This window comes from Pelodiscus sinensis, chromosome 3 (genome assembly GCF_049634645.1).
Source record: "Pelodiscus sinensis isolate JC-2024 chromosome 3, ASM4963464v1, whole genome shotgun sequence".
Taxonomy (NCBI): Eukaryota; Metazoa; Chordata; order Testudines; family Trionychidae; genus Pelodiscus; species Pelodiscus sinensis.
In genome coordinates, this window is record NC_134713.1 from 35,414,633 (window position 1) to 35,426,989 (window position 12,357).

General features: G+C 41.8%; 1 protein-coding gene across 4 annotated transcripts in view; it reads right to left on the reverse strand.

The window, feature by feature from the left end:
- Positions 1-6,151: 6,151 nt before the first annotated feature.
- Positions 6,152-12,357, reverse strand: part of ACP1 (acid phosphatase 1) — a 29,990-nt gene continuing 23,784 nt past the window's right edge. For 2 of the 4 annotated variants that reach the window (XM_075923564.1, XM_075923563.1), the window contains exons 5-6: positions 6,661-6,766; positions 6,152-6,293 (exon numbers count right to left, since the gene is read on the reverse strand). In XM_075923564.1, the coding sequence (XP_075779679.1) occupies positions 6,198-6,293; positions 6,661-6,766 (202 nt within the window). In that variant the 3' untranslated portion in view covers positions 6,152-6,197. Of the gene's footprint in view, positions 6,512-6,660; positions 6,767-12,357 lie in introns of all 4 variants that reach the window. The other 2 variants (XM_075923566.1, XM_075923565.1) reach the window with 1 other exon arrangement.

Consider the following 12,357-nt stretch of genomic DNA (forward strand, 5'->3'; position numbering starts at 1 on the left):
TTTTCAAGGCTCCAAACAGTGAATCCATCACCTTTACTAACACTTCCCCCTTAAATGTATATTCCCAATCAGTTATACTTTCAGCTGTTTTAAACTTTGGAAGACCGGCCCTTTGAAACTCCAAATATACACATTATTGGTTGACTATGCAATTTACCAAACTTGTAATTAAGTCTTTGTCTAATAGTCATCCTTTGTTGGGAACAGGACTTTGCATTTACACATCTTCATCTTTTTTTTGTTTTGTTTTAGACTCCAAGGTAAAGTTTTGTTGTTGGCCACATAAGATACAAGCAAATATCCCATAGTATCCTCTAGTGAAAGTGTTTAGGGCCCTATCTCTCATCAAACTCCAAAAGGATTTGAGCACCTAACTACCTCAGTCTTCTTTTTGTAAGAGAAATCCATACTATGTGATTTATGCCAGTGGCTCAATCTTTCCAGACTATTGTACCTCTTTCAGGAGTCTGATTTGTCTTGCATGCCCCAAAATTTCACCTCACACAAACTATTTGCTACAAAATCTAATACAAAAAAGTGTGTATCAGCACATTACTGAACAATTGCTCACTTTATTTTTACAATTACAAATTAAAATATAAATTGCTCAGATTTCTCTCTAGAGGATTAACTAGAGGATAATAAACAAGTCATTGTATAACTTTTTAGTTTGTACTGGAGCAGCTCGAGAAGAGCTGCCGGCAACTGGCACCCTAGGTGGAACCCCCCACCTCCATAGCCCTCAATAGTGTGACATCATTATTGGGTGCCATGTTAAACGCAGTGCCCTAGGCAACTGCCAAGGTTGCCTACATCCACGGGCCGCCCCTGAGTTTGTACTAACTTCACTAATGCTTTTTATGTAGTCGGTTATAAAACTAGGCAAATATATAGGTGAGTTGATGTTCACCTTGGAAGTCATCTACATACCAGCAGGATACACATACTTCTGGTTGAGAGCCACTGAGGTATGTGACCTCATGACACATTAACATGTCAGCTGACCAACATTTCTTAATAGATTTATAACAAAAAATTTCAGCTGGGAGAATAATGGGCTCCTACACAATTCATTTAGGGCCAGATCTACAAAGCAACCCAAGTGTCAGTTTTAGGAGCTACTGCAATCCACAAAAACTCTGGGTGGCTGCTGCCTAGCCCTGTAGATGTGAAAACTTTTTTTGATTCCTAAAGCTGTTCTGTACAAGTTTCTGTTGTGTAGAAGTCCATCATTCTAGATACCTATGTTTCTGGGCATGTTGCTTCAATCTAGTTGAAGGGTATGCTTGTGTTCATTTTAAACAAAATGTGATTTAGAAAGTATGTATGCATAAAGAAGCATGCTGTGGCTCACCACCCTAGGAACATTCTAGAAAAGGACAAGGGGAGGGAGGTGAGCTCAACATGTAGAGTGGAGAAGTATAAGCATGTGATGAACAAATCCATATATGGAAAGGTTAAATATGATTGGCCAGAGGTTTGTGTTATGTAACTTGTTTTGTAACTGCCATGTGTTATAAAATAGCCAGGGGAAGGGCTCCTTGCTCCAGGCACTCTGGCTGATTTTTGTATTAGGGACTCCCTTTGTGCACACTGAATAAAGTCTTGTTGAACTGAAGAAAGTATAGAAGACCCTTGATTCTGCGCCCGGCCTCTTACTCATTTGGTGGTTATTGAGTACCACAAAATCCCAACATAGTCTAGGCCTTCATATACAAGTCTCATGGCTAAGCCTCAGACTAATCCACAAACCTGGGGAGAATCTATCTTGCTAGGTGACCTTAGAGACTGCTTAATGCCAAACAAAATGGGGGAGGGAGGAAACCTCCCTTAAAACCTTTAGCCTGGGGGTTATATACTCAGAATTTAATCCTTCAGTTGCTTTCCTTGATGAGAAGTGATGTCAGCCGGAGCTCCCTACTTGTCTGATAAGTGCCCTAACCCCTGAAGTAACACTCGTGTGCATCTCAAGCTCGTTCCAATTGAATAATTGAATAATTAAAATATTAATGGGCCAGAGAATCACTGTGCAGTGCAGTGCTTAGAGCATTGTAACCAGATTGACTCATCACTGCTGCCTTTCCTGCTGGTCACACTAGGAATTAGGTCTGCTTGGAGTACACTGCCTTCTGGTTGCTGACTTGCCCATTATTGCTCTACTCTGCCGCTGTCTCCACCCTCTGGTGATTGACCTGCATTTCTCCCTGGACCGTGGTGTCCTCTTCAGTGCCTACTACTCAATTCTCCCCCATTTCCAGAGGTAACAGCAGTCCTCAGTTCTTACACCTGCCACCATGGCCAAGTGCAGCCCCAAAGTCTAGCCCCTGGCCTCATGTGCAAGCCATAGTCCATGCTCCAGTGTAACCAGGTAGGATGCAAGAGGGAAAGAGGGGGACCCAAGTCCATCCACTACTCTGGATCCCAATCCAGGAGTCTTCTGGCAGCAGCTTTGTCCTGCCTTCCTTCATTTCCCTTGACTGCTTTCATTCCCTGGGCCACTTCCCCGTGATCCTTGAACCATCTTGGCCCTTGTCTCAAGGAACACAGCCTGGGAGGTATCAGGCTGGAGCTTCTCTGACTCCCCTAAGCCTGCCCAGCACTGTTCTGTACAAGGTACTTCCTTTCTGCAGGGAGCTAGTCCATCATCCTTGGTGGTCAAGGCAAGAGTGAGCTCCCCATAGCTCTGCAGCCTTTTATAGGACCCAGCCTGGCCCTAAGTGGCAATCCTTAGCTTCACCCTGATTGGCTAGGGTTATACAGGCCCCTCCGGCCTGCTTTTAACCCTCTCTCCTGGAGTGGCAGGCACTCAGAGAGGATACTGGCTAAATCTAACTATATCTTTCCATCTACTTAAGGTGTGCCACTGTGGATTAAAAAAAAGTTAGAGGAAATGGCGCATTTGTCCATGTGGCATAATGTTTTTCCTAAGACTTATAACCAGTCTTCTTTATGGATTGTTATTAGTACAACTTCTTAGGTCAGATGCTCATCTTACACATATATGTTTATATAAATGCCATTGTGCAACTGCCCCCTCTCCCCCAAGGCTAGCTGTTCTTTATTTTAATAACTTATTCAAAAAAGTCTTTTTTAAATGCAATGTTACTCTTGTGTCTAGATTAAGTAAGCTTTTAAGCATACTGAACACTCTTCCTGAAAAAGGATGAACTCCTGAATTAGCGCCATGAAATTTTATCATGCCAGTTCCAATTTTATACATTGTTAAAAGTACAGTCCCAATTACAAAAATATAAAACTGACCAGACCTGAAAGGAAAATGATTGAAAATGCAATACAAAATGAAAACTTCTGAGAGACTGTGATATGGGGGGAGCTGCTGCTGGCAAGGACTGGTAAACAAGGGAGATGCTCTTGGCTAGCAGACTAGCACTCAGAAGACAAGGGCCCAAGGGAAGTGGCCAAGAGAAATAGTTAGAAGGACATGGTTGCCACTTAAAGAGCCCCTGGCTTGGGATTGGAGCAGTGGGGGGAAGACTTGGACCCAACCAACCAACCACTGGAGAAGTGGTTATGCCTTGAGAAAAAGGAGGTTAGATAGTCTCAGAGAATCTCTGTATACGGAACTGTTACTTTTGCCCTCCCCCACAAAGAGGGCTAAACTGAGTCTGACCTAGCTGGAGTCAGAGGACTAATAGACAGGTTAAAAGTCTCCAGGGAGGAAGCCTGGGGGCATGACTACATCCCAGAACAGGAACCTTCACAGATAAGCTCATCAGCTATGGTACAGAAATAGGCCTTTTTGGTCAGGCGGAACACTGAACCCAGGGAGAGCTACAAGAAGATATCCGAATTGAGAAGGTACTGCGATAGACCCCTTGGACTAATTAAGAGCCCATGCAAGTTGATGCCAGTGAAGAGGGTCCTATTGGACTGTTAAAAGATTGAGCCCAGGGACAGCTGCGAGACACTCTGGACTGTGTACCCAGGAAGGGAAGGGTTTGTTTTGCATACTGACTGTGGCTCAGCTAGAGTGGTGAGTCACTGCGGACCTGCCTGAAAAGCACAGCAGCTGACAGGAGGCACTGTGAGCAGAGAAACTGATAAAAAACTGAAAGCTCGCATGCACATGCACACAACTACAGAGACAAATGCATTTTAGCTGCAGTTTCACAGCGTTACTTTAGCTCAGTGGTGGGGAACTTTTTTTCAAGGGAGTGGCCACTGACACAGGGGGAAAAAAATAAAATCAATCAATCCAGGGCCATACACAAGTGATAAGCAAAAAACAACCCCCTCCCCCCCACAAAAGAACAAACAAACCTACTGACCTGGCTCTCAACAAGCTTGGGTCTTCCCCTAGTAGCAGAGCAAACCTGAATTCATGCTCCAGCTCCGCAGGGAATAGGAAAACAGGAGAGGGGGAGGGGGAAGACACTGAGGCCCTGGTTACAAATTCATGCCCCATAAATTTTACAATCAATTGAACTTTCTCTGGACAGAGGAGAATGACCTCCCCATGGAATAACCCCACTCTACTATGGTGAGGCTTGTTGTCTTGTGTTTAAAACTGAGCTTTCATGCATAATTTTGATATGCCACCTACTCTCCTCTGAACAGAGTTCAGTGACACTGACTGTTAACAGACGCGGATTATGAAAGATTTCATTTACACCTAGTTTTATCTTTAATAGGTTAATATTGCTAGATAAGCTATTGGCAACCTTCGGCATGGCAGCCCATCAGGGTAATCCACTGGTGGGATGTGAAACACTGTTTGCCTGCAGATGGTCAATGTAAACAAAATGTCTTGTGATTACCATGATGGGTTGCAGGTTGAAGGTTGCCAACCCTGCTGCTAAACCAAGATATGAATCATTTTTTCATATCATGCTACTTTATCTTGGAAAGTTCTGTCTCGCTGAGTTTCAAAACAATGTCAAGATAGAGTGATGTGTCTGAAAGGTTATAGTTTAAATAAAAATGGGAGGGGGAGCTTACCTTCAGTCAGGGGAGTAACTCATTTCCTGAGGACACCAAAGCATGCTTTACTTCTCAAATTAAGATGTGAGCCCTGTCCCAAACAATGCGAAGCCCAATTTTAACAACTGAGACATCACAATAGGAGGGAAGTGGGAAGGACAAAGGAAGAATGGTGAAAATAAAAATCTTGTGGTAACTCATAAATGGATGTTCGTGAGGGATTTAAAAAAATTTAGTATTTATTTTAACATTTTCCCTCCCCCGCAAGTTTCCATAGGCCAGTCAGAAGAAGAGAGTTTTTAATAGTATTTGAACAAATAAAGGAACAAATGAATCTGGGTAAAAGCATACCAGGGCATTCCAAGCACCAAAGAAGATTCAGAGCCCTTTGAAAATGAAACATAAAAGGCAAAGCAAGGCTGACCCCAACACTGCCTGGCCTAGAGCCCCCTCCCCGAGCCAGCGTCCTCCCTTATCCACCTCCTCCTGCATCCAGATTTCCTCCCAGAGCTTGCACCTCTCACCCCTTCCCACTCCCAAATCCCTCATTCCCTCCCCAGAGCCTACACATCCTGTCTCAACCAAGCAAGTGTACAGCTAGACTGCAGGAGTTTTTCATGATTCCGGAGATATCCCAGAAAAACTCTTCTGCATCCAGGGATGCGTTTGTTCTTCTGCTTCTTTTAGTGGAAGAGCAAACATGATCTTTTGGTCACCCGTATATTCCTCTTTCCATGAGGAATAAGGGGGCTTCCGAAAGAAGGGTTTTTTCTGACATTTGGTCCAGTCTAGACAGGCCAAATGTTGGAAAAACCTCTTCCTACAGAAGAATTGGGGAAAAAAACAGCAGTATAAGGGTTGGGGATAGCAAGTGATGGAGAGGAAGAAAACAGACAGGGCGGGGCTTCAGAGCTTGGCTTGTTCTGTCATTTAAAAAATGATCTTGGGTGTAAAACGGTTGGAGACAACTGATCTACAGACCTGTCTGTAGCAAAGTCAGTGCCATAGCCTTGTCTGAAATAAACATTCTTGTTGAAAAATACAGCATTAATCAGTTAATGCTCAATACATGTACACCTGCGTCAAAACATTAAAAGATGTTTCTCAAATCCATTTTTCTGAATACTTAAATGGGATATGTGTACAAGAATATGTTTGTATTATACACAAAAAAGCAAAACAGGCTAATTTTATAGAACTTAGACACTGAAAGAGTTCATAGATATATTTATTATGTTTGTCTCTGAAATAATTTGTTACACCAGTGCCTGACAAAATGGCTGATCCTCAAATACTTTGTAAAATGTTTCTTGTTCTTCTAAGTCAGGCCACAGAGTAGCTACAATACAAAACTAAAATTAAGAAGATGCAATTAGGATTTACTGCAGAGATACAATATTACATTTTAAATACATCAATCAAGTGAAATTTATATAACACTTCAAAGAAGGAGCTAAATATTATTTCTTTACAGAAATAAAATGGCGTGGCACTAATGAAACTTCTCCAAAAATGCCTTACAGCATCTAAGACACTGCTCATAGACAGTTTCAAAGTCTTTTTCATTTCCCTGGAAAAAGATAAGAAAAAAGTGTAAAACTATCTAGCCACCCAAATATAAGTCTTCAACAGCTACTTTTAACATTGAGTTTGTTAGGTTTTACAATCATACATACATACAAATAGTTAGAAGTTCTTGGGTCAATCTGTGATACTTACATAGTATGGATCTTCAATAATAAGCTGTTTCTGTGGATCATAGGCCCCAAGGAGTTCAATTTTAGCTGTACAGTTTTTAACTTGATTACTTTTTCTTTTCAGATCTCTAAACACAAAAAAAACCACAATTCTGAATAATTATTTTCATGGCAAGGGTGATGTCTGCTCTATTTGGAACTAATTATAAATTCAATAATTACTAGAAAGTTTACAGGATATGAATGAAGATGAAATAGAGCTGGCTATACTTTCATTGTGTGGCTTACTCTATGTTGTTGCTTACCTTTTATTAAATATCAAAGACTTCTACATAAAGTGAAGACTAAAGGAAAAACAAATCAAGGGATTTGGTGCTGAACTATGACCTTAATTTCATCAAAGCATAGAATACTAGAACTGGAAGGCATCTCAAGAGCTCATCAAGTCCAGTCCCGGGCCCTCACAGCAGGACCAAGTTTTTGGCTTTAGACACTTTAAAAAAAAAAAAAAAAAAAAAAAGGAGTTTACAATTTTTTTCACCAGTAATTTTACTTAGTATTTTCGATATCTCCCTTTAGTTTTCATTATACAAATGTTTCTGGAACACAGTCAATATATTTCTTAAAAGTATGAATAACACTGTTTTAATTGTTCTGTTTTTGTAAGTTCTCTTATCTCTGCCTTCAATTAATTAATTTAACAAGTTCTGCTGTATTCATATATTGACTGTTGAAGTGCTAGACAAAGTCTCTCCTCTCATTAGTGCTTGTAAACATGTTGACAGCACTTCTGATGGTTCTGCTTGCTTCTGTTGGTGAGATGTTGAGAGCTCTATGCTCTAAAACCAAAATTCTTATATAAAACCTGACCCAAAGACAACCACAATGATTACCCAATCTTACTTTAGGGCTCTCAACACACTATCAACAGAAGCAAGCAGAATGCTGTGATTCTGGGGCACGTGTGCAATGAAAGGTTCCCAAACCTGTAAAGATGTCCTTTTTCCTCCCTTTTATGATACTATGCTAATAGCTAGAATAACTCTGGCCTCCCAGACATTTTGATAGAGCACCACAAAGCAATTCCACTGGGGCCTAAAACTGAGGTCCAGAATGGTGGTGTAGCAGAGGTGGCTGGGGGCAGATTTCTTCCCACTGTTTTTGTGATGCTTCCCTGACAGGAACCAGAATGAATTTGTTTTCCCAAATAATAAGCAGTTTTGAAATCACTCCAATTCTACACTTCCGACATTTTCCAATTGCTTTAATATAGCTCTTTTCACTGTAACACTGACATCTTGATAAGTGTCAAGAACACCAATAAAAATGGAGAGTTTAAATGAAACTGGAAGTCACTTAAGTATATCCTTTAGTTACTAACAGTCAATTCAAGTGCCATAAACAGAGTGCTTGTGTAATTGGGTTGTAAAAGAGGAAACCATCAAAACAATCTGAAAAGACTTATGGCTGATACATTTAATTTCATCTTTATTTTGTAGTCTTTAAAACCTGACAAGTTTCAATGGGTTATTGTTTAGAATTTGATACTAATTTAACCATTTGGCTGGGGACAAATGCATCCACCAATTAAGAAGTAATTTTGCTACTGCTATCCAAATTAGCAAATTAGGCAGCTATTCCCATTCCCATTTATTAAGTGCAACATGGCCCCAGAGAGACATGTTACCATGATCATAGGGAATAGTAACAAACAAGCTTTATTTTTTCCTAGGATAATAAACTTGTTTTTTCAGCCCTACCTCTATCTGAAAAATAAATTCTTAATTCCTGCCCCCCTCTAAAAATGACCCTTTTTATGAAAAAAAATCCGATTTAATATTGTGTCTGAGCGCTCCAAGCACAGCTATCAGAGACCTTTCCTTTAGTGGTAACTGTTGGCTCAGCTTTGACAAAATCATAACACCGGTAAAGGGCCTCACCAAGCCTCTACTCCTCAGTTTCTTCTTACCAACCACTCTGGTGGGTCCAGTGAGTGGGTTTTGCAATGGACATCTTAAAGAACAGTTAAAAGAGATAGGTAACCATTTTTTTGAGCACTTGCACACGTCCATTCAACTTAGCTGACTCGCATGGAGTAACATTGGAAGTGGGCTGTAATACCATTATAGAATTGCTTGGCCTAATTGGGAAAGCCCGCAATGTGATAGCACAGTGTTTTGAAAACGTGCAGAGGACCAGGTCACTGCTCTACGTATGTCCCAGATTCAAACTTCAATTAAGATAACTGCCAAAGAGCAGTTGGGCTCTTGTAGAGTGGGCAGTTAGTTTTGGTGGAAGGGGGAACACCTGTCAAGTTATAGCACGCTCACATACAAGAAGTGATCCAGGGCGAGAGCCTCTGGGCAGAGATGGAAACCTTTTCATTCTGTCTCCTAGTACTATGAAGAACTGGCATGACCTATGGAAGTCTGGTCTTTTCAATATAAAAAGCCAGAACCCACCTGATGTCCAAGGAATACAAGTGCTGCTCCTTCCTAGTTGCGTGAAGTTTAGGGTAAAAAACTTCTTTAGGAGTTAGGCTTTAGTCCAAACCTGCTCCTTGGTTCCTAAAGAAAATCATATCAGGTTGCTCCGCCAAAAAGACTTAAGAGTTCTGAAACCCTTCTTGGCTGAAGTAATCACCACCAGAAAAGCCATCTTCCATGAGAGATGTAGGAATGAACACGCTGCCATTAGTTCCAATAGTGACCTCATCAGTTCTGAGAAAGCAAGGTTCAAATCCTACAAAGTGAGCACTTTTCTCACTGGAAAGGAATGCCCACTCCAGACCTCTGAGGAAGCAAACTGCCATTTCATGTGAGAACACTGACCTACTGTCAACCTTCAGGTGGAATGCTGAAATGGAAAGGTTAGACCCTGTTATTTCAAAGACAGGAGATAGTCCTGGATGAGCTGGATTGAAGAATGCATCAGGAGAACCCCATGACAACAGGGAAAATGTTTCCAAATTGCACAGTAAGCTGTTCTCATAGAAGCCTTGCTGCCCAGGAGAATTTTCCAGGCCTAACTCTGAACAAGCTTGCTCATCAGGATTCAACAATGAAGATGGAAGTCATTTGGTGGAGAAACTGACTCTGGTTTGGAGATCTGTGGTTCTGGGCTGTCTGGGTGAACCACCAGAATCAGTTTCTTCTCTACTGTGGAGCCCACAGAGGCAGCTCTGAAGTGGAGGGGAAAGATGGTGGGCAAATGGAACATCCACAAGGGGGAACACCTTGAAGAACTCCAGTTATTTCACGAGATAGTATCCTGTGCCCCTGTGGATGCATGATTTTCAGTATCTCCCTAGCTGTAAGAACGCAGGAATTTTGGAACAGAGTCCCTCAATGCATTCTATCACATCTGATTTTGTAGCATGAATTAAGGCATAGTTCTTGGAAAATGTGTACACTGAAGATCAGTCCCAGGACTGGAAAGGACCTAAAAAGGTCATCAAGTCCTGTCCCCTGCCCTCACAGCAGGGCCAAACACTGTCTAGATCAGTGTTTCCCAACTAGTGGTACATGTAACCCATAGGGGTACACAAGAGAAGTCTGGAGTACGTCAACACAAGTGAAGTCTGGCAAAAAATGTCCAGAATCTTGCCCTGCAAAGGGGCTCAGGAAGGGGGCGATGGCATGTGCCTGTCAAATCAAATGTTCAGAGCTGCACACCCAGACATTAACAGCTGCTCTGAGCACACACCCCAGCGCTGGCGGGAAAAGCGTGTGGCTACGGTGGTGGCTCGGGTGAGACCTAGAATCATAGGACTGGAAGGGACCTCGAGAGGTCATCAAGTCCAGCCCCCCGCCCTCAAGGCAGGACCAAGCTCTGTCTACACCATCCCTGACAGATGTCTATCTAACCTGTTCTTAAATATCTCCAGAGAGGGAGATTCCACCACCTCCCTTGGTAATTTATTCCAATATTTGACCACCCTGACAGGAATTTTTTCCTAATGTCCAATCTAAACCTCCCCTGCTGCACTTTAAGCCCATTACTCCTTGTCCTGTCCTCAGAAACCAAGAGGAACAAATTTTCGCCTTCCTCCTTATGACACCCTTTTAGATATTTGAAAACCGCTATCATGTCCCCCCTTAATCTTCTTTTTTCCAAACTAAACAAGCCCAGTTCATGAAGCCTGGCTTCATAGGTCATGTTCTCTAGACCTTTAATCATTCTTGTCGCTCTTCTCTGTACCCTTTCCAATTTCTCCACATCTTTCTTCAAATGTCGTGCCCAGAACTGGACACAGTATTCCAGCTGAGGCCTAACTAGTGCAGAGTAGAGCGGCAGAATGACTTCACGAGTTTTGCTTACAACACACCTGTTGATACAACCTAGAGTCATATTTGCTTTTTTTTGCAACAGCATCACACAGTTGACTCATATTCAACTTGTGGTCCACTATGACCCCTAGATCCCTTTCCGCCATGCTCCTTCCTAGACAGTCGCTTCCCATCTTGTATGTATGGAACTGATTGTTCCTTCCTAAGTGGAGCACTTTGCATTTCTCTTTATTAAACTTCATCCTGTTTACCTCTGACCATTTCTCTAACTTGCTAAGGTCATTTTGAATTATGTCCCTATCCTCCAAAGAAGTTGCAACCCCTCCCAGTTTGGTATCATCTGCAAACTTAATAAGCGTACTCTCTATCCCAATATCTACATCATTGATGAAGATATTGAACAGTACTGGTCCCAAAACAGACCCTTGCGGAACTCCACTTGTTATCCCTTTCCAGCAGGATTTAGCACCATTAACAACAACTCTCTGACTATGGTTATCCAGCCAATTATGCACCCACCTTATCGTGGCCCTATCTAAGTTATATTTGCCTAGTTTATCAATAAGAATATCATGCGAGACCATATCAAATGCCTTACTAAAGTCTAGGTATATGACATCCACCGCTTCTCCCTTATCCACAAGGCTCGTTATCCTATCAAAGAAAGCTATCAGATTAGTTTGGCATGACTTGTTCTTCACAAACCCATGCTGGCTATTCCCTATCATTTTATTACCTTCCAAGTGTTTGCATATGATTTCCTTAATTACCTGCTCCATTATCTTCCCTGGGACAGACGTTAAACTGACCGGTCTGTAGTTTCCTGGGTTGTTCTTATTCCCCTTTTTATAGATGGGCACAATATTTGCCCTTTTCCAGTCTTCTGGAATCTCCCGTCTTCCATGATTTTTCAAAAATCATAGCTAAAGGCTCAGATACCTCCTCTATCAGCTCCTTGAGTATCCTGGGATGCATTTCATCAGGACCTGGTGACTTGCTGACATCTAACTTTCCTAAGTGATTTTTAACTTGTTCTTTGTGTATCTTATCTTCTAAACTTTCCCTCTCTCTGCTTGTATTCACTACGTTAGGCACACCTCCAGACTTCTCAGACCGAAACAAAGAAGTCATTGAGCATCTCCGCCATTTCCAAGTTTCCTGTTACTGCTTCTCCCTCCTCACTGAGCAGTGGGCCTACCCTGTCCTTGGTCTTCCTCTTGCTTCTAATGTATTTATAAAAGGTCTTCTTGTTTCCCTTTATGCCTGTAGCTAGTTTGATCTCATTTTGTGCCTTTGCCTTTCTAATCTTGCCCCTGCATTCCCGTGTTGCTTGCCTATATTCATCCTTTGTTATTTGTCCTAGTTTCCATATTTTATATGACTCCTTTTTTATTTTGAGATCATGCAAGATCTCCTTGTTAAGCCAAGCT